This window comes from Primulina huaijiensis, chromosome 6 (genome assembly GCF_012295235.1).
Source record: "Primulina huaijiensis isolate GDHJ02 chromosome 6, ASM1229523v2, whole genome shotgun sequence".
NCBI classification, from domain to species: domain Eukaryota; kingdom Viridiplantae; phylum Streptophyta; class Magnoliopsida; order Lamiales; family Gesneriaceae; genus Primulina; species Primulina huaijiensis.
In genome coordinates, this window is record NC_133311.1 from 18,077,016 (window position 1) to 18,104,085 (window position 27,070).

General features: G+C 32.7%; 4 protein-coding genes and 1 pseudogene across 14 annotated transcripts; 2 read left to right on the forward strand and 3 right to left on the reverse strand.

The window, feature by feature from the left end:
• Positions 1-2,001: 2,001 nt before the first annotated feature.
• LOC140979917 (uncharacterized) lies at positions 2,002-5,040 on the reverse strand. 8 transcript variants are annotated; one of them, XM_073445564.1, is made up of 5 exons: positions 4,574-5,040; positions 4,301-4,387; positions 3,928-3,993; positions 2,596-2,710; positions 2,002-2,395 (listed from the first exon to the last, which is right to left on the reverse strand). In XM_073445564.1, the coding sequence occupies exons 1-5, from the start codon at positions 4,915-4,917 to the stop codon at positions 2,360-2,362; spliced, it is 648 nt and encodes a 215-aa protein (XP_073301665.1). In that variant the 5' UTR covers positions 4,918-5,040; the 3' UTR covers positions 2,002-2,359. The 8 variants fall into 8 exon arrangements, 5 of the variants coding, with proteins under 5 accessions (XP_073301665.1, XP_073301664.1, XP_073301666.1 ...); XM_073445563.1 differs by having other exon boundaries at positions 4,571-5,040; XR_012175824.1 differs by lacking the exon at positions 2,596-2,710 and having other exon boundaries at positions 3,928-4,019.
• Positions 5,041-6,939: 1,899 nt separating this feature from the next.
• On the forward strand, positions 6,940-10,995 carry LOC140979916 (probable protein phosphatase 2C 22). The gene is made up of 4 exons (XM_073445562.1): positions 6,940-7,375; positions 8,378-8,584; positions 8,873-9,084; positions 10,184-10,995. Exons 1-4 carry the CDS (start codon positions 7,196-7,198, stop codon positions 10,749-10,751), a joined length of 1,167 nt encoding a protein of 388 aa, XP_073301663.1. The 5' UTR covers positions 6,940-7,195; the 3' UTR covers positions 10,752-10,995.
• Positions 10,996-12,042: 1,047 nt separating this feature from the next.
• On the reverse strand, positions 12,043-16,111 carry LOC140979918 (protein ECERIFERUM 26-like). 3 transcript variants are annotated; one of them, XM_073445570.1, is made up of 8 exons: positions 15,902-16,111; positions 15,544-15,586; positions 15,375-15,455; positions 15,198-15,259; positions 14,918-15,013; positions 14,756-14,833; positions 13,286-14,600; positions 12,043-13,142 (listed from the first exon to the last, which is right to left on the reverse strand). In XM_073445570.1, exons 7-8 carry the CDS (start codon positions 13,700-13,702, stop codon positions 12,186-12,188), a joined length of 1,374 nt encoding a protein of 457 aa, XP_073301671.1. In that variant the 5' UTR covers positions 13,703-14,600; positions 14,756-14,833; positions 14,918-15,013; positions 15,198-15,259; positions 15,375-15,455; positions 15,544-15,586; positions 15,902-16,111; the 3' UTR covers positions 12,043-12,185. The 3 variants fall into 3 exon arrangements, with proteins under 3 accessions (XP_073301671.1, XP_073301669.1, XP_073301670.1); XM_073445568.1 differs by having other exon boundaries at positions 15,364-15,455; XM_073445569.1 differs by lacking the exon at positions 15,544-15,586 and having other exon boundaries at positions 15,364-15,455; positions 15,902-16,090.
• Positions 16,112-16,477: 366 nt separating this feature from the next.
• Positions 16,478-18,281, forward strand: LOC140979919 (3-ketoacyl-CoA synthase 11-like; annotated as a pseudogene).
• Positions 18,092-19,828, reverse strand: LOC140979920 (probable histone H2A variant 3). 2 transcript variants are annotated; one of them, XM_073445572.1, is made up of 3 exons: positions 19,688-19,828; positions 19,487-19,601; positions 18,092-18,593 (listed from the first exon to the last, which is right to left on the reverse strand). In XM_073445572.1, the coding sequence occupies exons 2-3, from the start codon at positions 19,595-19,597 to the stop codon at positions 18,297-18,299; spliced, it is 408 nt and encodes a 135-aa protein (XP_073301673.1). In that variant the 5' UTR covers positions 19,598-19,601; positions 19,688-19,828; the 3' UTR covers positions 18,092-18,296. The 2 variants fall into 2 exon arrangements, with proteins under 2 accessions (XP_073301673.1, XP_073301672.1); XM_073445571.1 differs by having other exon boundaries at positions 19,487-19,622; positions 19,688-19,807.
• Between the last annotated feature and the right edge of the window lie 7,242 nt (positions 19,829-27,070).

A 27,070-nucleotide genomic window follows, 5' to 3' on the forward strand; every position in this document is an offset into this window, starting at 1 on the left:
TGTTTTCATTAAGAAAACAACATCCGGATGCGTAATTATTGCTGTATATGTTGATGATTTAAACATCATTGGAACAAATAAGGAAATTCAAGAAGTTGTGTCATACTTGAAAGAAGAATTTGAAATGAAGGATCTTGGAAAAACCAAGTATTGTCTGGGTTTACAAATTGAACAAAAAGAATGTGGAATATTTGTTCACCAGACAAATTATACAGAAAAGATCCTTAAACGTTTTAATATGGACAAATCAAATCCTTTAAGTACTCCAATGGTTGTTAGATCATTAAACATAGAAAAGGATCCATTCCGTCCATGTGAAGATGATGAAGATATTCTTGGTCCAGAAGTACCATATCTAAGTGCTATCGGTGCCCTTATGTATCTTACAAATTGTACAAGGCCTGATATATCTTTTGCCGTAAATTTATTGGCAAGATTTAGCACATATCCAACAAAGAGACATTGGAACGGAATTAAACATATATTCCGTTATCTACGAGGAACGACAGACTTGGGACTTTTGTATTCAAAAGATGCTAATCCAAGTATAATTGGTTATGCCGATGCTGGATACTTATCTGATCCACACAAGGCACGTTCCCAAACTGGATATGTATTTACTCGTGGAGGCACTGCAATTTCTTGGCGTTCACAGAAACAAACGCTCGTAACAACTTCATCAAATCATGCCGAGATTATTGCACTACATGAAGCAAGCCGTGAATGTGTGTGGTTAAAATCAATGACCCAACATATCCAAATCTCATGCGGATTATCATTCGACGAGAAGCCTGTGATACTATATGAAGATAATGCTGCATGTGTTGCTCAAATGAAAGAAGGATACATAAAAAGCGACAGAACTAAACATATTCCTCCTAAGTTCTTCGCATTCACCAAAGAGCTTGAGAAGAATAAATGTATTGATGTTCGTCACATTCAATCAAGTGAAAACTCATCAGATCTCTTCACAAAGGCACTTCCTACTACAATATTCAGAAAGCATATATATAATATTGGGATGCGCAATCTACGAAATCTGTGAAGAATTGTTCGTGTCCACATGAGGGGGAGTTTACGTGACTGCACTCTTTTTCCCTTACTATGGTTTTTATCCCAATGGGTTTTTCCTAGTAAGGTTTTTAACGAGGCAGTATAAAAACACGTAATGAAGACAATCATTATGATCATCATCACAAGGGGGAGTGTTGAAAAATTATTTGAAAATGTGAAAAATATTTGTGTTGAAAATGTGAATGTTGAAAATTAGGTAAAATTAGGTGTTGAATATTGAAAATTAGTGTATGATGATGTAGGTAATGATGTATTTTATTTTTGGATTATTTGTAAAAATTTTCTATAAATAGATCTCTGATTTGTGAAGAAAAACACAATTGAGTTGAGAGAAAAATATTATAAAGTGTGTAGTGTGATAATTTTGAGAGTTTGAGATTTTTACTTTTTACCGTAAATTTTTACTTTTTCACAACAAATATATAATTATTTCTCCAGTAGTTTTTTCCCTGGTTGTGTTTTTTTTCGAATTTTTCTTATATTTAAATATGCAACTCTAGGAATTAGTATGTATTATTTTTTGGGTTATGTAGCTTCCAAGTGATATCTTCATTTAATTACTAACTAATTTTTTTTGTTTGCAACCACTTGGAGGTAGCATAGAATTCTCTCTCTCTCTTTCTCTTTATATTTTTTTGTATATAGCCAATAACACATTACCGTCCTCTCAAACAAAAATAAACATGTTAATATCGAAGTAATTTTGAATTCAATAAAATACTCTTTAATATAAGTATTTTGCTATTTAATGCAAGTAATGAATTACCATTTTTATCACAAATGCATAGCGAGGCAATAAAATATCCCCAACGATGAGAAAATGGAATTATAAAACCATTAATAATATATGAATGTAATATTTCTATTTGCTAAATGTTTTGTAAAATTACAAATAATATATTATATATATAAATTTCACAAATCAAATTAAAAATGTAAATATTTATGATCAGGCGGAGTACTTGTTAATCCTACAATTTCAAATCCATGGATCACGCACGCCTGTTCCAAATCAGAAATTTAAAAAGCAGCACACAAATGAAAGCAATAGCCAATAGCATGAGTTGAACAGTTTTCTCCATGTTTTTACACTTGATTGAACTGTGCAAATCATCATCTTCCTTCTGCTGTGGCATCTCCGGCATGTTTCCACCCGAACCTCTCTCGAGTTTTTCAACAGATCGAACCACCCTTGTCCGGCGACATTCTAATCTTCTCTCTCTTCGGAGGGCCGTGTTCCTCTTGCTGAAACGCAGCAGCGGGGAGAGAAGAAACGATTCTTTTCTCATCGTTCATGTGTAATGATATCACCTTCTTTTCCCTGCGTTTCATTCCAGAAGAAGAAGCAGCAGCATTGATTATGTAGTGCTAGCTTAATTTGCGTGCGAATTGTCGTTATTTACATAATGATCTACAGTCAATTTCTTCGTATAATAACTAAAACCTGATCTGATCTTGATTTTATTTTGGAATATTGTGTGTGTATGTCAGCACATGCAGTGTGTCATATCGATCGCATACCTCTTTGGGTGAACTAAGACCTGCAGCCGGACCAGGTTCCTCCGGCGGAGGACTAGCATTTATTTTTATCTCATTACTTTCTCCCTCCATCTGCAGAACTTCAATCGACCGGCAGCTGATAATTGATATCAAGAGATTTTAATTGATTTCAATCTAAGAAGGTCGAATGTATGTATTGAGTCAACAAAAAATCTTGCTAAAAATAGTATATGTTAACGTGGGGATGATAGTCAATGTACTCTTTGCTCTCGTACGGGAAGTCGGATCCCCCAAATCCTAGGAGATTAGGACTTATTGTACTTGCTTGAAGGCGGCCCTTCGGTCCGTAATTATCGATTCCCGAAATTGTTGATTCTTGAAAAGGACTCATCCAAGGCCTTTGAGCTCGGTATCTGTAGGTGAGCTCTAGCTCGATAGAGCATCCTCCCAACATAGGACAAATTGAATGTTCACATTTGGGCACAAGTATCTTTTCAAGATACTGAACTTACTCAAATTTCAACCCGATACGAGATGTTGACTCCAGAATTTTTATCAAGAATAGGGTTTCAACTCTTCTTATAAATACTATGTTTGTTTTACATTTTCAACTAATGTGTCTTGTATCGACTTTTCAATACTTGAGAGTCGGAAAAAATACGACGGGGCACATCCCCAGCCCCCATTCTAACGTATTCTTTGGTTTCAGGCAGCCAGGTCGTCCAAATCTCTTAGTTTCGGGCATCTGGTTTAGCAAATTGACATCTATTTCATTTTGTGGTTATCCGAAAAATTGACCCATATTTTTGCTAATATATATATGTAATTGATCTCAATAATATCTACTATCGACATTTACGTGATCCACATATTGGATGGGATCCACGTGAGTCATTAATGACTCCCACAAAATTAAATTGGGCTACAATTAACCAATCAACCTAATATTTTTGAAACTGTATGGAGTGTTAAAAAGGAGTATTTAAATAATAGATTTCAGAAAATATTGCCTGTTTTTTCCACCGGTAGTCAAGACTTAATATTTACTTTTTTATTTTTTAAAATAATAATTTATTTTTTAGAAAAATATTTACTTGGTTGGAATTTCTTTTACGAATATACCATACATTTATGACTAATGTGAATCTCATAATTTTTAAGAAAACATAGCGGCAGTCAAATAAATGTTGGAAATTAATGTGATGCTAAAAAAAGGAGCGATAATATTTAACTTTTTTTCTATCGAAAATATTATAATAAATATTAAGTTGTAAATGAAAATATCCACCACGAAATGCATCAATTGGCAACTTAAATTTGTACCGTTCTTTGCTTTATTTTATAACTCCGTACCTTTGAATTAAGCTTGGGTTTGCAACTGGAACCACCACCAGCAGCGGAGACTGAGCTTCCACAACCCTGATCTAGGCCAATATATTTTGGGTCTATGAGAATATATAAACGTAACATATATTGATGTCAGTTATATTTAAATTAAATTTTTTTTTCCGTTGTATTCGTGAAAATGATTCGGCAATATAGTACAATTATGTTTGGTCTATGTTATATTAATTTAGAATGTTATTCTTCATGTATTTTTAGACAAGATATGCATATAAACATCTGAATTCAAAATATAAAAAAAAAATACTGATAAATTCCAAATTTTTTGTTTTATATGTAGCATAGAATGAGCCATTACAAATAACTAAAAAAACATGTATACCTCAAATTTTTGGCCAATGTTGGGTCTGGCCATATCCGACAAGAAGGTCGTTTGTCCCAATACCTATCCCTCGGAAACCCGATATACCTTCAAATAAGGGAAAATAATCGCAATTCAAAGCCAAATATACACATATACAATAATCGGTGAAAACAAATGTTTATGACAAAATCTTCTATTGATTAATAACTACTAAAAAAATCAGCCTGGATACAAAATTAAATACATATATATAAAAAAAAGAAAAAAAAGAAGAAGAACAAAAATCACAACTTGAGACGGAGCGAGCGGTCGATGAGCTTTTCCGGGATAGCCTCCAAGTAAGGTAAATATGGACCCTCTCCGACGCTTTCGAGTTTGATAATGATTCTGGCATAATTTAATAGTCGATTCGCGTTGATTTCCAATCCGGAGAACTCTTTATTAATCATAAATCGCATCTTCCATTTAGGGCTGTTGTGCTTGAGGCAGGCTTGTAGTACTTTCCATAATTTGACATGTCGTTTCTTGCCCGGTGGCGAGGCCCGGAGATGGAAATACCGGTTTTCGACCTCGAATTCAATTACTTGATTGGTCTGGTTACGCAATTCAGTTATGTGAACAAGTACCTTCTCCATTTGTAGATGAAATTGTAGGGAAAGTAAAATGTTTTCTTGACAAAAGGGTATAAGTCGGAATAGAAAGAAATAGATGGATTAACCATGGTATAGGGATCCAGAAAAAATTGAACGCCAACTAGCTAATGCACTCATTATATATAAATGTCATCACCTATATGTCTCCACGTCGACGGTCCGAATAAGACGACCACATTTATAATGTTCAGGGGCCGCATTAGTGATATTTTAATTAAAAATCTCATACTTTAATTAATTTCATCACGTACTTAATTTAAGTTTATCATTCATAATTTTAATCATCTTGTATATATAACTCTTATATATATTAAAATTATAATTATATCCAATAAACTAGAGATTTTTCTATGATATTCAATACAATAAATCGAAAATATGTTCGATAATAAATCACTTCTATTAATAATAAACAATTACAATGTTTTAAGAACAATATCCCACCAAAAGTAGCTAAATTCTAAATATAATCTCCAACAATTCAATGACACAAATATCTTATATTATAAAATGTCACCCACATACACGAACGACCACACATTGGCGAGAGAAAAAAATCGCCGAAAAGTTAAATAATTACTTATTTAATAGTTTCCATATACTCAAAAAATATCCATTATTTTATTAAACTAGAATTCAGCTTCAGTATTATTTATGATATTATTTTAAAAGCAGGATAGTACCATATTCTTTTTAATCAATAATATTTTATCTTTTAAGCTCTTTTATTTAATTTATTTAAACATTTATTATATAAAAATTTGAAATATGTTATAAAATATAAAAATATATTATATTTATATATACTATACTATATTATTAAGTGTGAGACCTTAGAGTAACTACCTTAGAAGACACCAAAATATTTAATTTCATGATTACTATTTTTATCGTGCTAAAAATAGTTTCAAGTCACTTCATATTTTAAATAGAAAAAAATTTAGATAAACAATTCTTTTAAATTAAAAATAATTTTGTTTTAATTATTTAATATTATTTGATCAAATTAAATAATAATAAAACAGTATTATTAAGAATCCATATGTCATGAATAAAATATGGTAAAATAATTACTTGCCGTGTACTTTGTTGCTTCCTTAATTTAATATATTTGTTAACATCCTCCAAGTTGAGTTGCGTGTCAATTTGGAGCAACCGCATTTTGTATTCAGACGTGCTTTCGGATGTTACACTCTCCCGATTCCATTTTCATAATATAATATTTACACAATTTTATTATTATTTTATTGTTTATATAAATTAAATTAAATTATTTTTTGTTATTATTTTATTGTTTATATAAATTAAATTTAATTATTTTATTATTTTATTTTTATCTAAACTTGTTAATATTTAATTAATGGAAATTTTTTAAAGTAACACGATATTTAATTAATATATATATATGTGTGTGTGTGTGTGTGAAGTGCAAATGACATTAGTATAAATTAAATTTTAGATCATTATATTTGATCAATAATTAAGATTAGAATTATTTTTTTTTTTCGATTTAAAATAATATTTCAAATTCGAGATTCACATTATAACAACTATGTTGTATCCTAAAAAAATTATTAACGTCCGAATATGTATATAGATATTTGAGTGAATAATTTTGGTCAAACTTTATTTTTAAAAAATTATCAAATGTATTTAGTGTTTACAAATATATATGAATTTTTTTTTAAAAAAATGTTTGATATATATATATATATAATATATGCATATGTATATATATATAGTTTTGATATTCTGTACACTTACCGTGTACACCTATGTGGGCACCGATGAGGTATCACTCATCCATTGGATGGGCAATTTTTCTATATTTCATCACATCCAATGGGTGAGTGATATCTCATCGATGCTCACATAGGTGTGTAAGATAGGTGTGCAGGATATTATATATAAAATGTGACAATGAACGTCAACACGTGGAAATAAAAACCAACACACATCAATTGTAACAAACAGACGACGACGTTTGAGAGATCCCAACAGTATATAGTAATTCAACAAACGGCATATAAAAACTGAACCAAATTTCTACGCGTCGTCTCTCTCCGTCGAAGATCTCCGCCTTTTCTATACACACACGAGTCTGTATCTATCTACCCGCTGTTTCATTTGCAACCCTAATCCCCAAATTAAGCTGTCGAATCACCTCAAGCACCGTTGGATTGGTATTGCCTATTTTTTGTTTCAGTTTTCTAGTCAACAGCTTGGAATTTTCTTCGAGTAGTGATGGTTGAGATTTATAATGGAGGGCAGTAAAGTTGTTATCGACAATGTCAGTGGTAGTAGAGAGAATGGCGCCTCCGGCGGTGGACGGCCGCCGATTCCCAACGCCTTTGGGTCGGGTTCACCATACCGACGCTGTTTGAGCTCTGTAGACTCGCCGTCTTCGTGTGTAACGTCTCTGGTTCGACATCCCTCTTTGGTAAGTTCATCCCCGGTGTTTTGTACGTCGACGTTCTGCATTTGGTTGTATGTTCTTCATGCCCCAGATTACTCTTTTATTGTTGTTATGTTCACATACTGCATCTGAATTGAAGAAACGGATGATTGTTTAGGATAGTTGGTAGTTAGTCGTGCTTATTTGAGAAGTTTCCTGGGATTGATAAAGGAAAGTCCTAAAATGAAACCGCTCGTTGCTCCTGATTATTAGAGTGGCTGCTTTTCTGGAGTAGAGGAAGAGTGTAGTTGATCGTAATCTTTTTTTTATTTGTAATATATATACGGACGAGAAATGGATGGGACGTAAAATAACATTTCTTAGAGCTGAATGATTTGTTTGAGGTGAGAACAAAGACAGAAAACAACATAAATGAGGTTTTAAAGTCAAATTAGAGGGCTTAAATGTGTCACATGATGTCAGTTAGCACAAGGTAGGGTATGGAAACATTGTTATTTTATATAGTTATGCCGAAAAAAGCAAATACGGTCGCAAATTTGTCTGTTGCTCATAGATATTCACTTGTTGGTGATAGTATGTATGCGCCATGTTTACGTAAGTGAATGTGTTCCTTGCCAAACTGATAGGAGAAGGTTGTGGAAGGGATTCTTTCTGCACATGGAAGTGATAAAAAATCTTTAAATTCATGTGAGTTATTACACATTGATTACTGTTTAATATATGTGACTATTTGGCTATTTGAACTGATTGCCTGCATTAGTAGCAGTGCGGTGCTTTCTTGACTATGATGTAACCTCTCTCTCTCTCTCTCTCTCTCTCTCTCTCTTTGGTATTCAATCTATTAAACATTTGGAGCATCGGAAAATATTATTTAGTTGATTGTCTTGTATTAAATATATGTTTTATGAATTTGACTTCAACTTACTTGTATGTCGTATGCATTTGTTACACTTCATCTGAAATCTGATGTTGGAGTTTCTTTATTTTAACTGGATGGATGATAGTTTTTTACTTGAGCTTTGGCAGGTCATGACCAGGTCCTCGGATATTGCAATTGTACAGACATTGAATGGAGAAGATGGTGAGACTGAATTTATTCCCCAACTTCGCTCAGGTGCGTGGGCTGACATTGGTTCTCGCTCAAGCATGGAGGATTCGTATGCCTGTGCAGACAATATGATGAATGATTATGGGCAAAACGACGGTGATGAAAGGCCCAGGGCATTTTATGGGGTAATTGCTCTCTTCTAACACCTAATATCCACGTCATATTCTTACCCTTTCTGATGATGGACATACTCTAGTGAGCAGTGCATCACAATCGTGAATTCACGTGATATTGATCTTTTTGGGATTTTTGGTTTTGGATGGATGATTACATTTTTAGTATACTATTTAGGTTTCCAATGTGACGTGGGTATGTGAAATGGATATTGATAGTTGTAGAACCAAAAATTTCTCTTCGTTCTTCAATGTTAAAAGCTCGCAACTCATAGCTTAGTTCATTGCTCGTTGGATCAGGTTTTTGATGGGCATGGAGGAAAGCACGCTGCTGACTTTGCTTGCTACCATTTACCAAGATTCATTGCTGAGGACGAAGATTTTCTTCTGGATATTGAGCGCGTCATTGCATCAGCTTTTCTGCAGACTGATACTGCTTTTGCTGAAGCATGTGCTTTAGATGCTGATCTTGCTTCTGGCACCACTGCTTTGGCAGCTGTTGTCATTGGAAGGTTAGACTTCTTGTTATTCATGAACAACTTTACAAACCAGTGTTTAGTTTAAAAATGCAAACAACATATTATTATATTTCTCGAGTTAAGTCATTAAGGAACCGTTAAAAGAATTAGATGTAAGATGGGGCAGTTTTGTAAGTCTTCAGCCTTGAGGAAAGCAATAGTGGTATTTGTACTAGTAGATCTGCCCATTATCTAATGTTCCACAGTAGGCTACACCCTACGGGTGGGTTACCACAGTAAGTGGGCGGGCATGTATTTTGACCCTGTAAATCAGGGTTTTGGTGAGATTGAGTTACTCTGTTTTGGAAATTAGTACCTTTGGCCCGATCTCGATCCTATAAAGCTCACATCAGGTTAGGCTTTGAATGAGGGACTGAGACTCTCGACAACCAATGTCATCTCAGATTCTGATTAGGCTAAACCCATACATATTGGGCTTGGCCACCATATATGCTAGACTCTTGACTTTTGTCAGGTCGGTTGGGAAGAGATTAGAGTAGCGTGCTCCAGTTGCCAGTCTTACGTATGGTTTCAATTTTGTTTCTGATTGCTTTCTGAATGAGTTTGTAAATTTATTTTTTGAGTCCATTTTTAGTTAAGTTTAAGTGTTCCCAACATGAGGAATTTGTGTCTTTATAAGTGATGAAACCGTGTCTGAAATTATTCATGTTGTGTAGTGTTTGAATTCACGTTTTTATCTTGGAATTTTTGTAATTTACGTTAAAACTCATAAGTTGAAGGAACTTGTCATACTTCTGCCATTTGTGGATTTTATGCTCTCATTCTACTATCAGGTTTCAGCCTTGTATGGATAATGGATTAATTGGTCTATTCTTGAACGCTCTGGTCAAAGATGGATTAATACTTGATCTTGAGTTGTTATGCTCTTGTAAACATAAATGTGAGTAGTGGAGTAGGCAACGTGAGGGTGGTATTGTTGTGTGACTTGTTAGTTCACATTCAAGAACCTTTTGCTCATCAAACTATATCTCAATGCAGTTGCAAGTAATTTTGTTTGCAAACATCCGTATACCTGCATTTTAAATGATGAACGTAGTAAACAATTCTTATTTTGTCCATTAAATGGAGGCAGCTCTCTAGTTGTGGCAAATGCTGGAGATTGCCGGGCAGTACTTTGTCGTAGGGGTAAAGCGATTGAGATGTCAAGAGATCATAAACCTATTTGCATCAATGAAAGAATGCGGATAGAAGCTTCTGGAGGCTACATCTATGATGGGTATCTCAATGGACAACTAAACGTATCTCGTGCTTTAGGAGATTGGCATATGGAAGGATTAAAACATCAAGATGGTGGCCCCCTTAGTGCAGAACCTGAATTTATGAGCACAAGGCTAACAAAAGAAGATGAGTTCCTCATTATAGGCTGTGACGGCCTGTGGGACGTTTTTAGGAGCCAAAACGCTGTTGATTTTGCTCGAAGAAGACTACAAGAACACAATGATCCAATGATGTGTGGCAAAGATCTTGTGGAAGAGGCCTTGAAGAGAAGGAGTGGAGATAATTTGGCAGTGGTCGTCGTGTGTTTCCAGCTACAGCCACCTCCTAACTTGGTTGTTCCGCGTGGAAGAGTTCACCGGAGCGTTTCTGCGGAAGGGTTGAAGGAATTGAAAAGCTTCTTGGATGGCTTAGAGAAAACTTGACGATGAAGAAAACATTTTTCCCCCCCTCTCTCTACATTTCCTAATTTCTCTGGAGTTTTGTTTTTTAAATTTACTCCTTAATTGATTCGTGGGAGAGAATGTAATTTACAACTGTAACATATGCGGCGTCGAGAAATCCTTTTGTAGTTTTCTACTTTTGCGTGTCATTTTTCCTGTTTTATGTTATTTATTCACGAGGATTTTTGTCCTTTTGACATCTGAGATTTTATGTTTCCATTTATTCTAGTTGATAGTTACCCCATCTGGAGCACGGTTTTATCATAAATGTGGCATCTTGGGCTTCTGTTAACTGAGTTTGTGGTGTGGCCTATTACTTGCTTTGTACTGAAAAAGGCTCCCTGCTATTCCAGGGAGGTCTGTTAACCATTTTTTTAGTTGAAAAAGTAAAAAGGGCTAAGGTGTTTATTTATTCCCTTAAAATATCATACGTAAATAATTCGAGGGGTTGAACGTCGATCTATTTTCTTTTACAATGATGAAATATGTGGTGGTTCGTTAGGGGCAGGGCATATTAGATAAAGAGTACATCTTTTATCAGATGGTCTAACATATTTGACCCGACTCGATTTATATTTATAATTAAAAATATATATTTTCAAGGCTCGAGTCAAATAAAAGATATTTTTCACAAACTGCAAATTATGTCCATCAATGGATATGAGATAAATCATCGTACTATATTCTACAACTAATGTTAGTCAAATAAAGCAAATCTGTGTACTTTATCATACCTGGTCCTCGTACGACAAAGTGAACTTATTTTATCCAAAAAGTAAAAGTGAACATTAGCATTTTGTTGGGTGAGCTGATCTAGCCCACATGTGCAAAAACCTATCGTTCCATAAAAATTTATTGACATTATATTGTTTTAAAAATGTTTTTTTTTAATTTTTTTATAAAATGTTTTAAAAGTTTTTTTTAAAAAATAAGTATGTGTTGAACAACTATTTTATAAAAATATTTTTATAATTAAAAAGTAATTGTTTTCCGTCATTGTTTTCAATTATAAAAATATAAAAAACGTATCACAATTGTTTTCTGTATCTATATTCGAAGACAATTTTCTAAAAGTATTTTTAAAATTGTTTTACAAAAATCTTGTCCAAATATATACTTTAATTTTTTTCACTCATATAACACTAAAAATATTTTTAAAATACTTGTTCAAACGGACTCATAGCTATGTTTTTAACTTCTGCTTGCGTCTTTTTAAAGTTATGCTATAAAAGTGAACTTGATGTCTTTTCAATGATAAATGGGTTTTATGCTTAAAATAAAAACTTGAGATTTCAAAAGTTAAAAAATTAAACGTAATAACATACATTATCTCTGTTTAGATATTTTCAATTAAGATAGCAGTCGCAATTCATTCCACCAAGTCTTGCTAGAACATGTGTATGCATTTCTTGCAGTTCACGTGGACTTATTTTCGTTTAAGAAAGCTCTTTCGCTCAACCTCATCAATATGGTTGGACTAAACTGTTGGATTAATTCATCATTAAGAACATTCTCAGCTTCGTCTTCTTCAAGTGTGACCATAACTACTCTGCCAAAATTGGCATCGTTTCCTGGGGATGGAAAGATCAGAACTTGCCCCGGTCCAACAGCTGGATCAAGGTAGTAAGACACACGAACTGGGCTTGAATTACCTTCAAAAATGGCAGAATATGGATCCGCATTCTCTAAATTTGCACAAATCAGATGATAGTCTGTCATCCTTGGAGGATTTTCTATGTTTTCCTGCTCCAAGAACCCTATCAAATCCACAACTCTATCCTTATTTACTTGTGAGACCACTTCCTTTATAGCAGCTGCGGCTTTAGACAATTCGTTTTCATTCAATCCATCTCCTTTCACAATGTTATACACAGTGCAATTTCCGAAGAACCCTTTATCCAATTGAAGCTTTTGTCGTGCGTCCAAGCTTACACTCATGTCCATCAAGGAACCCTTAATCCCCTTTGCCTTGCTGATACTTGTCCAAAACAAAGCACTCAAGACCTCAAAGGGTGTTAGTTTCAACTCTTGTTCCTGTCCATTAAGTGCTGTTTCAGACATCTCAATGAATCTCTTTACCATTTCATGCTTGAATTCTAGAGTAAAGGTAGTTTGTTTTACATCAGATACTGCATATGGTTTCCCAAATACTGATTTGTAGTGGTTGATCATTTGAAAATAAGGCCGGTGATTGGGGGTGTTGCCTTCTTGTTTTCGGGGCGGCAAGGGTTGGAAGGAGGGTGGAGATATGATCTTTCCTCCCAATGTCGTGTCAGCCCAAGCCTTTATCAACATGGTGGCACATTTGGGATCAGAAAGAAGGTGTGTACAGCTCAAACCAATTGCTAGTCCTCCAGTTTCGAATTCTGTTATCTGGGGCATCTCCAAAACAGCCAGACATTAAAAATCTAAATTACGGTCTCAAAATCAATAATTTCGAATAGATTTTTGGGTAAACAGTTTCTATGAGTCATAGGCCTCTCAAAAAGCAATGGCAGGAGCGGATGTTTCTTTACCTGAACATAAAATGTAGACCAAAAATATGGTTTGTGAAACATTTCCTCCCAATGAACAAGCTTCAGCTCCTTCTCCCTATCCACATTCCTCAGCCACTCGTCCAGTGTCACTCTCGCCCTCGCTTCCACCATTCTCAGCCCTGCATCATTGCATTTAACCATCCAGCGCCCTTCAGGGGACTTTAAAAGCCGCCCCACAACTACAGGAAACGAAGACAACATCTCTGATATCGATTCTCGAAGCTTTATAGTCAGCTCTCCGACTTTTCTTACCACTGGAAGCTGGTAATAGAACACAATTCGAAGATTGTTATGTTCCATTATGCGGTCCAAAACTGATAGAGGGATGAACTTGCCAGGTTGCACTGGTCTAGCATTAATCACGGTTCGTTTACAGATAAACGACACTTCAGCCATTAAGTTGGTAGTTTGTAAGATGTTTCAGCTTTAGTAGTGTGATGCTTTCAAGGTTGTATAAGTGCTTATATAACAGAGTTTTATTCATGGGTTCAAGCAAAATGCTCCGTCTTTTCTGGGCAAAATGACTTTTTCATGACATGTGCACGGTTAAGTAGTTAGCTAGAATAATGTTCCTGATGCAAACCACAGAGAGAAAGAGCACATCGGTTTTAGTTTCAACATCTAAATTACGTGATTATAGACTCAAAAAATTAAACTGCAAATGGCATTGAGTATCAAGTTCACGTATGTAAATCATCTCTGCTTTCCTTGTATTGGCACGCTTGCTAAAATGGTTTTTGAAAAATAAAGCACCCCTCCTAGTGCACAACCACCCAAATGTCTCTCATTACACAAGCAAAGTTACGTTGCTTGAAATCTTACAGGATTCACACCACAGGCGTTTCTCACTGTACAAGAACACATTTGCTGTTCAAAGAAGATACTATATTTATATTAATCATGGTGTGTACGATAAGAGCCGTGCCCAATAAGCACCAAGCATCGGCAGTTGTCGTATTGAATGAAAAGTATCTAAATATTACGCAGTGTTGATTTATTGTGAAGTGCGCACCTTTAAGAACATACCAGTGACCATAACGTTCATCATAAAGTATTTCAGGGCATGGACCCTCATTCGCGTAGAAGTTGTAAATTTAACATATCGTAATACATCACATTCATGTACAAAGAAAAACAGTATCTTTACAAACAGATCAACTCTGTAGACCCAATCACAATGGCTTGCCATCTCCGAGAAATGGTTTCAGTATGCCACCACACCGGAAAAGCTATCTCCATCATGAAGGACTGATTAAGTTAGCCAATAACCATCCCAAGAACCACACCCCATCCTCTATAAACGAAAATACCATCCATAAGTTGAAGTGTTAAAACATCTGTATCCCAACTCATTTTTCAACGTACATAACAAAAATACTCCATGTTCCTATCTCAGAAAAGAGATCTGAAGAAGAAATGTTGTCAATGAAAAAGGAGCTATAATCATACCTGAACCATCGTAAATTGAAATACTTCTTCTTCCTCAGGCCGAGCTCCTCGTATCCACACTCGTTGCTTATAGCAATTCTGTATAGCAAATGCTAATTGTTTAAAGAATAAATAAAGCTAATACGCAGAGTAGCTATGATCAGTGCACAGAACGGACGTAACCTCAATAACGTTTAAACTGCTCAAGATCTTTCTTTCCCGGTGACCAAGTAAAACTCTGTAGCTCGAGTGATGAAAGATCCACCTGAATCTTTCAAACTACACCAATAACCAGAGTTATAAAGCGCCTTCTGTTTTTTACAGAAGATATAATTAACATAATAACATAGATCTACTATTAATTTCGAGCATGTACCATTCAGTACCCACTTTAGTACTAAGTAACTAAAAATGCCAAAAGAACATGTGGGGTAAAATTGCCAAAGCCTAAATACAAACTCACCTGTTCTAAATCAAAGAAGGGGCCGAAATACGTTGATCTTCGAACGGATCAAATCCAGCAAACTGTCCGCATATAACATCCCAGTACCGATGACAAAAATTACTTGAGATTACCAACCAAGTGCAACTTGACAAAATAAACAACGAATCAGAGTTCACGAATTAACCTATGCATTACTTCAATGCCATAATCTGCCCGAGGTTGGTCATTGAACATCAAAGCATAGAGCTGGTATGTGACAGCTTCTTCAGCACTAAACTATAACATGGAAAATGAAACACAATTAGCTTCCTACAAGAAGAGGTAATGAAATATATCTTGTCCAAGATTTCAGCTCAAATGTTACACTCAATCTTGGCTCAAACGGTCTTTTCCTTCGAGGCTAAAGCCTGCAAATGAACATGGAAATAACTCTTAGTAATTGTAGGCCAGAAAGAAGCAAGGAGCAGATGAGCTGGAGTAACTAGACGACTGACTTCCTCCAAATGAAAAATTATTCTACAAATATGATTTGTCCGTAGAGATTGTTCTATCTATGACACCCCGCTAATCAAAATCCAATCGGCAATTGAAAATTTTCAAAATTATCCCGGTTAACACATAAACACAAAATACATGCACAACTGAAAAAACTTCAATTTCACAATCAGATCAAGATTTCGTCTCCTAGTATATTGTGAACGAAAAACAAGAAAGAACAATACCAGTCGGGAGAGTGAAAGTCAGGGACATCGGCGGCGCACGCTCGAAAGCGTAGGCTTAAAGGTTTGGAAGAGTGTGAGGGTGCGTAGACCAGAGATGAACCAACGCACACCGTTTTTCCATCGTATTTTAACAGTCATCGGCTGTTCTGAAATCCTCGGATGAGAGGAAAGGTGGGGACACGAAAACTAGTGGCCGTGTTTTTTTAGTAGCAATTACTCCTAAAGTCGCATGTTTAACCAACGATTTTGACTTGTGCACCATGATTTGAGCTGCAGTTTCCTACAGGAGAAGTGTTGGAAGCTGAGTTTTTTAGACAAAGATTTGGTTTTGATGGTGTAGCCGTAAAACTAACTTTTTTCTGAACTTCTTTTTTCTTGTCTAAATCTTTAAATTTAAAAATCTGTCTTGCAAGAGTAACAATTTAAAAAAAAAAATGTAAAATTTGATATAACAGTGCAGAATCGCCCTCCGATAGATTCAAGCTGATATTCAGGGAGCGGAATTTGTATGTTTTCTATCGTTAATATTGCGATTGTTTTATGTTTAAGCCGTTCCCAAGATCAAAGTAAATCATATTCTTGAAACTTCGAAAATAAGTTGTGGCAAATACGAGTGACTTGAACACAAGCACACCCTCGATTCCACCATTTTCTTCAAGAAAGTTCCCTGATTCCAAACCATCTGTCAAATTGAAATGTGTGAAGCTTGATCCAGTTACCTCATAACCCATGGATGATCCTGTTTTTGCGCCTTTGGTGGTTATATTGCCTCTGGAAATTTTCATGCATGTTATGTTACCATCTCAAACACAATCTCATATCTGTGATCTTGTGCTCGACTTTCTATCCTCGTGAAATGCTGTGATGAACTGCCCTAGGCATGTTTTCATTGAGGTCGACCTTGATTGGTTAATTTACCTATGTGGTCCCTGATTTCCGAGGGAAAATTCTTGGGAGGTCTGACCTTGGTGAGTTGAGTTAACTTCCTGAGAATGTGCTACGAATTCCACCAAATCCATGCATGACCTCAGAAAAGAAGTAAAAACTGTCGTGTGTGGTGCTATTGAAACGCTTCTTGAGAAGAAAGTCTCTTAGCCCGAGGACATTGGGTTTTGATTGTGGATTGTGTTCTTTTCTATCCAGTGCCTTCTTTATGTGTTGTGATCTTTAATCATTACAAGCTCAAGAGAAACATTGTAAGCTAGAATATTTGTGGAATGGTGTGTAGTGCCAATTTAATCGCCTTTGATCTTGTTAAAGATGTTCGAGTCCATCCAGAAGCTTGTGCTCCAGTAATCAGCATGGAGAGTATTACTCCGAATGAGAAATCTGCACTTGTTGTGAATGGATTATTTCATATGGGGATTGCTGGGATTCTGCTGGCAATAAAAAATCAGACTACTGGAGATCCAAGTACTCGGACAATAAGTGTTTCTCCTGTGTAACACAAATGGAGGATCCCAGCGGGAATGTTGGAGTTGCACAGTTCAGAGATTTGATGGCAGTGGTTGGTGATACCTTGAAAACAAACATAATGACTCTAGTTTCTTTTGTGCTCCACATATGGGAACTTTCTTTGCAAACTTGGCGAGGAAAACCGCGTTGAAGTTGAAGCCGAAGCCATATATCCCTGAATTTGAACTGGCTTTCGAGCATTTCTGCATCCTTGCTGGCGGAAGGTGGTGCTGGATGAATCAGAGAAGAGCTTTCAGTTGTTGGAGTGTCACATGGAGCAGTCAAGGATGGCTCTGTACCGGTTTGGTAACATCTCTAGGAGCTCTCTGTGGCAAGAATTAACTTATGCAGAAGCCGAAGGATCAGGAATGGAGAACCATGGATTGATGAGACTCACCAGTTTCCGGTGGAGGTTCCCAAAATCTCCACTGTAACATGCAGGTTTTTTTTTTTGTTGTTGTGATTTTCAATTTTTTCTCTTTCTTTGTTCACGGCCTGTAGGTGAACTCTGGTGGGTACTGATTGTTTAAAGATTGGGAAACCGATTAAGTTATTTCATATGTATCTTCCTAAAGATTGGGAAATCGATTTAACTATACTAGTGTTGCCTGTATTTCTTGGATTGATTTGTACAAGGATGAATCAAACAACGCCACATTTTAAACGAGTAGATATCATGTTACATTATGCTCATCCTCCAATCCAACGAATACGTAGATACTGGCAATAGAATCATAAACACCACACATCCATTAGACAAATGATATGTTCCACGTTGCATGAGTGTGTTTCCCTGAAGCTCTAAGACAAACAAATTGCTGAATCCCAGTTCAACATGCAACAAATTAAACAGACGTGTAGACATTCTAAGCCAAGTCCTCAAATCCACAGCATTTGTTGGCCACTCTAGCTTACTCAAGAACAAGAGAACAATAGAATCCTACTCCTTGGAGGACTTGTTGATGAGTGACTTGTGTATATGTGGAATCACACCACCACCAGCTATTGTTCCTTTGATAAGAGTATCAAGTTCCTCATCACCACGTATAGCCAGCTGCAAATGCCTGGGTGTAATACGCTTCACTTTCAAGTCCTTGCTTGCATTGCCAGCTAACTCCAACACCTCAGCAGTTAGATACTCTAAAATCGCTGCGGAATACACAGCTGCTGTAGCGCCCACACGTCCATGAGCAGTAGCTCGCTCCTTCAGGAGCCGGTGAATCCGTCCAACAGGGAACTACATGATTGAAATGGAGTAAAAGAGAATCTACTAAGTTTACATCATGAATCGATCAAACCAAGAAAATCTATTTTCTATTCCACAACAAATGTAACCGAAAAATTACATAGGGGCAAAAATGAAATCTTTATCTTTATTTTAGCCTCTTTACAATTAAAAAAATGCAGTGATTATTAAACCATGTGGTTTCAAAGGACAACCACAACGTTCTCGAGTAATTCATTATTTCTAAAGAAAAAATCACTCAACGCTGCTGGTTCTCCACAGGCCTCAACTTAATGAGATGTACAGCAGTCTTGTCTGATTGTCTACCGTCTTTAAAAAATTACACTTTTAAGCTCGAGAATACGTATGCAAGCAACCTCACATATTTAGTACACTCCATCAAAACATGCCGCGTGCAGGAAAATTTTTCCATACAATGTTTGGATAACATGAATAGATTATAGAAGTTCGTGCTCTAGCAAAATCATTTTGAAACCATACATTATTAAACCCAATAAAAAACATGAACTTTAATCCCAATCCTCAACACGAGTTGAGAAACGAAGAATTGATTTTTTACAATACACTACGGTACACCTAATTCAAATGTTTACTTCACTTCCAATTTCTATTAGATACACAAAGTACAATCTGCACAGAGAATCCTCTATGCAAGAACAACATAAATAACCGAAAAAACAGTTGGCCAAGCAGATTATACAGAAAAGAAACGATAAACTACCCAAAAAAAAGCCTCTAGAATCCCCCAACAAATAAGGAATCACAAAGAAAAATGCATAAAATCGAAAACCCTAAAAACGAAAATGAAAAAAAAAAATCAATACTCAGAGCAAAAGGTAGGATCGGAAATCATTCCTCCAAACAGCGAAAAATACTAAAGAAACCTGAAGTCCAGCGCGAGAAGAGCGAGAAATCGGCCTCTTTTTGTCCTTGTCCTTGTCTTTGGAAGCTGGGGTCTTCCCCGTCAACAATCCCTTCGCCCCTTTACCTGACATTCTTCTGATCTACAAGTTTCAATACCTAACAAACAAAATTGAATTCCAGTGAAGAAGAAGCATATGACAAGGGAATCAAGTGCTCCTTACTCTTTCCACAAACAGCTAATCAGCTGTTTGGATCCGTGATTTGGATGTTGTAGGCCTAGCTTGATATTTGTCTGTTCGATTACGGGTCTAACTGATTTAATTTAGGATTTGGGTTCGGATAAGTTTGAAAAGTCGGTTTTATTTTATCGATTACTTGCGATCTCAGTACAAAAAGTTCAGTTAAACCTAGAAAAAAAATTAACATATATGGTGAAATTTATATATATTAAAAATAATGTATGTATGTTGCAAGTGAGAAACATATATTGAAGTAATTAGAATTTGAAATAAAATTAGTTAACTCAACAAAAGATAATAACAATAGTATTGTAAATTTTGACAATTCGTGTTAATTAGTATATGTAACTAATTTGGGAAAAAAACATATTTTTTTAATTTTAAAAAAAAATTTGGACTACTAAAATTTTTCTCATATCTTTTTTATCATATTGTTTTCTTTTGTCATTTGGCATATTCTCTCAATAATGCATATATTTTATTATAATATTCAATTATTACAATTTTTTTTGACAATCAATGATATGCAATTTTTTATTTACAATGTTGTTTGATTATTATCTCTTTCATATAAATTGACAATAATTTCTATTAGATACTTTTACTTTCCTAGTCACCTTTAATTTATTAGACACTTATACTTGATAACATATAAACTACACATTATTATTAGGGGTGAGCAAAATTTCGGTTAAACCGAATTAACCGACCGAACCGAGTCAATTCGGAAATTCAATTTGGTTATTTCGGAAATTCGATTTTCAAATTAAAAAAATTCGGTTATATCGGTTAATTCGGTTCAGTTACGGTTTTCAAAATTTTGAAATCGGCTAACTGAATTAACCGATATAATAAATACTATTATTTAATAAATTTTTATTATTTAAAAATTTTAATATATTTTTTAATTTTTAATTTTAAAATCAGCCCTAATTCTAAAGAAAAATTTGTGATGTATGTGATTTTATGTTTTTATGCATTTGTGTAGACTGTAGTGTTCAAAAAAATTACATATATAATTAAAATTAAATCACAAAATTTTTTTTAAAACTATTCGATTAATTCGGTCACCAATCGAATTAACCGATTTTAATTCGGTTCGGTTTTCATCGGTTATGAAAATTAATTCGGTCGGTTCAGTTATTGCTAAATATTTCGGTTCGATCCGTTTATGACTAATTCGGTTTGGTCGATAACAGAACCGACCGAATGCTTACCCCTAATTATTATAACAATCTATCATCACATAAAAATTACTGATTGATTGATTTTAAAAAATATTGATTAAATGTTGTCATTTATTTGTAATTTATAATAATAATATTTTTGACAATAAATAATCTTTTTACTGAATTTTATGACACTTATTTTAATATTTTATATTAACTCATAAGTATAATTAGCACAATCAAATTACTAATGTCATATTTGTATTACCTCCAGAAAAATAATATATTTGTATACCCTTATCTTGAGAAAAATTCATTACACTTATAAAGTTTGAAAGGTAAATATAACTTTATAGTATACATTTAATTTGGAAATTGAATTCATTGTATGACAAACACTTCTTCCATTCTATTTTTTTGTGTAACCCAAAAGAGTTAATATTTTTTTTTATCTTTTCCAACTCACTGTAAAAAGTTCGAAAAAATATTTATATCTAGAAAAATATTTTTATTTATTGTTTTTCTTGTCTATATATTTTGTTATATGTGAACATATATTCTACTTCATTGTCTTAATTGCTATATATTTTTACTATATAATTTGTATACATTGAACATGAATAAGTTCATTTTGTAGTTTTTTATTACCTGGACTTAGGTTGATATATTAATATGTGAGATACATAGATATAAAAATTTTCAAATTCAATTTATTCACAATGATTTTTCATAACAAAGGTCAACTCAAATAATAAAAATTAGGATTCATAATTATTTTAAATATGATATAAAAATAATATGTGGAAACTTTTTTTGACATTTTAGTTGCAAAATAAATTGATAAATGCATGTAGGTGCACAATTTCATTGTGGTAATTATAACTTTATTTAAATATCTTATTTCTCGCTCAATGATCAAATTTTGTTTATTTATTATTTTGATTATCGACAAATCCAATATTTCATTTAAATGTTTTTTTAATAATATTTACATGAGTTTTATTGTATATTTATCCAATTTGAAATGGATAAATTATAATTCAATATATTGAAAACTGTAAATGCTTCTAAATTTAAAAATGAAGTAACATGTAAGGGATCAATTCAAAACTAAAAGTTGATGCAACATGTTTCTTCTAGCTTTACAATCGAATAATATAGGATTGAGCGTTTGTCGATTTAACAAAAGATATAACTGATGGTAACTATGCAAGTCAAATCTTTAAATCATACAACAGCTTAAGTGCCTACCCATCGTGGACAATTATTGTACCAAACAATCTATCTCCTAATAATTGCACCAATTGCAATCAATGAAAATCAAAGTCGCGATCTTGACTCTGATACCAATTGTAGGCTCAAGCGTTTACTGTTTTATCAAAACCTATAGATTATAGTAACAGTTCAAATCAAATATTTTAAATAGTACAACAACTCAAGCACAACATTTCAATTACTCTACCCAACATGATCAATTATTGTACCCAACAAATAAGTTTATGCAAATAACCTTTTACTATATTATATGAATTTATAAGACATTTGAGTAGAATATATACTTGATATTCTACATAAGTAGTAGAGAAAAAAAAATCATTTTTGCATTTATTTGAAAATTTATATTTTTTTAAAAAAAAAGGAAAATCAGGAAGAAAAAAAAATTCTGATTTTTCTTTTATTTTAAAATATAAATTTTCAAATAAATGAAAATTGATTTTTACTATTAATATATGTTGACAAAATCCCAAAACCCAAATTGAAAGTTGAATTAATACATTCAAATTCATCATTAAATTTTACTATTTAATTTTAATAGATTTAACATGTTTATCCACTAAAAATATTGAAAGAATTGTTTATACAATTTAATAAAAAAAAAATCAAAGTACATCATTTTCTGATTCCGAATAATGATCACATTATTATTACGTTACAATGATAAATAAATTATTATTTTTAGTTTATCATCATAGTCTTTACCTCAATAAACACATTTTCGAATGTAGGATGTTAAATTTAATATTGACATTAGATAATTATATTATTAATTCTAACATTCTTTTTTATTCTTCTCAATACATTACTTTTTCTATCTTCAAATATATTAATCTTTTTATTATTATATACAGTATAATAACCATTAATCACATTTATGATTAGATGTTTAGAAAAAAATTCTAATATATCTTTAAAGACCAATAATGATGAAATTAAATTTGAAATCAAGAGAAAAATTAAGAAAATGTAGAACACTACAGTGCATAAATATTCGCTTTGTACAGTGACAAAACATAAGGTGAGACCAAGTGAGATGCTTATATATACGAGTCTCATTCAACTTAGCCCATTATAATATTTTTATTAATCCACTTTGTCCTTCGGTTTTACTTCACTAACTTTGCAGTGTGACTCATTCAAGCATTAACTTTTTATTTTTTTAATACATAGTGGCATCCACTCTCACCGACTTCAATCTTTTGAAGTCGGTATTAGTAGTTTATAGGTAATAGACAGTTATTTAGTTTTTAATTTCTGTTTTTTGATTAATTGTGTAATTTTTTATATTCTATTTAATTCATTTTTAGAATTTTTATTTAATTTTTATAATCATGTTTAGAAGTGTTGCACGTATACAATATAAAATTAATATATTTTAAAATGTTAATATTGAAGTGTCGAATAAATGTATTAAATCATTATTTTAGAACTTTTAGAAAAACAATATACATCATAATTCAGATTTAAAGATTAACATACAAATAAAGAATTGCAATGAATATCTTATAAAATAAATGGTGTCAGCCCAAAAAGATTAAATATGATTATTGTAAATGAATTTTTCTTAATTAATTAGAAAATTCAGCAAATGGGCTGAATTAATTAGAATGTTTTCAATATAGTATGTCGATAAATATTTTTTCATATGAGTTAGTGATCGAGTCCTTATGAACATTTACAAAAAATGTGTCTTTAGTTATAGTAACGGTGTCTTATAAATTAAAATATTAAATGAAACAAATTATCAAGATAAAAAATTAATTCAAGAATATGTGATTACTTAATTAGTTTAATTGACATGCTCTTTAGTTTGCTGATTTAATAGATATATGTTAAATCCACAATCACTAAGTTTGACAAAAATTCTTGTAGAATAAAATACAATTATAATAAATTACTTGATTGTATATGTAATAAAATTTTGTATATTTCATATATGTTTGATTTATTTCATTTATAAGATTGAAATTTTATATATTATGATATGAGATTTGTTATACATTTTAACATCGATAAATTTACTAAAAATTTATATATTAATTTCCGCTACCATATAATTCTGGTTTCGCCCCAGATTTTTATGTATTCGTTTGTTTGAATTTATTATTCCTCATTTTACCAAGACCCATAATATGTGAAACATAAAAATGAATATTAATTTAAAGAGATGACAATATTTAATATTGTAATAAACATATTTATCCCTCACGATACTGATAAAACTAACTTAAAAATAATATGTTGAACATATTGTCAGGAATCCAAAAATATAACTCAACTGTCAACTTTGACACTCAATTTTAATTGACTGCCAAAATGTCTCAACAACCCACAATTTTTGGACAAGATAGTAACATCACAATTTTGAAATCAAACTGATATTTTCCATTTTATATCAAGAATTCATGATTGAAAATCGATAATGTTAGATATATAGATATTTAATATAAACTCGTGCGAGCTCATTTAGGCTCACCTTTAAATGAGTCGACAAAATTTCAACACAACTCACTTAAACTGTTTGGCGGTGCAGGTCAAACCGACAGACCCAATCCAAATTGACGGCTCAAATCACAACGATTTTTTACCGTATTTTATTTAAATAATTTATAAATATAAACCGCAAAAAAATTTCTGTTGCAAAAACTTTAATTTAAACACATGAATTCTAGCAAAATGTCACATGAGGACATGAAAAAAATTTAATATGACACCAAAGAAAATTCACAATTCAATAATGAGTTATTTCTAAACTTTAATTAATATAATTTACATAATGAAAAGATAAATAAAAAAATCTAAATCATTGGATTAAAAATAACATATTATAATGTGGGTAGGCATAAAAAACCAAATACTAATTTACATAATGAAAAGATATCATTGGATAAAAATAATATATTATAATGTGGGTAGACATAAAAAAAATTAAATACTAATAATCACACATATTTAAAATATGAATAAGGAGAAAGAAAAAATACATTTAAAGTAAGCAATCAATGTAAAACAAACAATTAATAAGGAGATATATGAAAATTCACACCAGTTGCAAAAAACTTTAATTTAAACATAAATTCTAGCAAACTGTCACATAAGTACTTGAAAAAAAATTATTAAGACACCAAATAAAATTCACAATTCGATAATGACTTATTTCTAAACTTTAATTAATTTAATTTACATAATAAAAATATAAATAAAAAATCTAAATCATTGAATTAAAAATAACATATTATAATGTGAGTGGGCATAAAAAAACCAATTACTAATTTACATAATGAAAAGGTATCATTGTATAAAAATAACATATTATAATGAAGGTAGACATAAAAAATTAAATACTAATAATCACACATATTTAAAATATGAATAAGGAGAAAGAAAAGAAACATTTAAAGTAAGAAATTAATGTAAAGCAAGCAATCAATAAGGAGATAAATATAAATTCACATATTTACATAATGAAAAGATAAATAAAAAATCTAAATCATTGGATTAAAAATAACATATTATAATGTGAGTAGGCATTAAAAAACCAAATACAAGATATCATTGGATAAAAATAACATATTATAATTTGGGTAGACATAAAAAATCAAATACTAATAATCACACATATTTAAAATATGAATAAAGATAAAGAAAAGACACATTTAAAGTAAGCAATTAATGTAAAGTAAGCAATTAATAAGGAGATAAATAAAAATTCACATATAAAATCACATATTTATATATATATAAAATAGATATGGATAAACGTTACTTTTAAAATTACAAAAATATCTGAATGAGAAGATCTTTTTATCAGCGTATATGAGATAATTTTATAATATCAAAGGAACATACAATGGAATATGTTTCTTGTGAGAAGGTTGTACAGATTTTTATTCGTGAGACGGGTCAATCATGATCATATTTACAATAACAAGTAATATTTTGGCATAGAAATTAAAAAAATTTTCATGAGTGACTCAAATAAAAGATCTGTCTCACAAAATTGATACACGAGACCGTCTCACAAGAATTTTGTACATGTAACGTGTATATAACCTTCATTGTACATAAAATATTTTTCATTATATTTTCTAATATAACTTATTTTGACATAAATTTTTGTGCACCTCCCTGATAGATTTTGGGGAAATCATCTCCTTTATAATTTTTATTTTTTCTGGGTTGACCTCAATCCCCCTCTCGATCACCATACAATTGAAAAAATTCCCACTCTTGATCCCGAAAGTACACTTACTCGGGTTCAGTTTCACCCCATACTCCCATAGAGTCGAGAATATATAATCGAGATTAGGGATGAAACGAGACTTAGCAATAGAATTTGATGATATCCCTGATAAACATTCATAAAGAATAGGAGCTCATACCTCGAGGTGAAATCCATCAGCTGATCAATCCGGGGCAAAGGATGTGATGGCTTTATTTAGGTCCCTGAATTCTACGCGCATTCTCCATTTACCAATGAATTTTGGGACCAATACCACATTTAAAAGACAAGTAGGAAATTAGATTTCTCTGATATACTCGACCCTTAACAATTCTTGGACATGTTCTGCTATTACTTAATCATTCTTGGGCCCAAAATCCCTCTTATTCTGATGATAAGCTGAGGCAATGACCATGAGGGCATTCATGATCAACTTTCCCAGAATGATGTGATGGAGGAGCACTGACTACTGTGAATGTTTTCAAGACCGTCTTTCTCAAGTTCTCGAACATGACTATCAAGGTAACACAATTTCTCCTTTAAGATACACGGTGTAACCCACAAAACCAAAGAAAGTTGTCTTGACTGGTTCCAACTTATAAACTTTCAATTCCATCTGGTCAAGAGCCTCATGAAGATAACGTTGGCCAATCTCTTCGAGTCCACAAACACCAGCTTCAAATCGTAGTTGGCTAT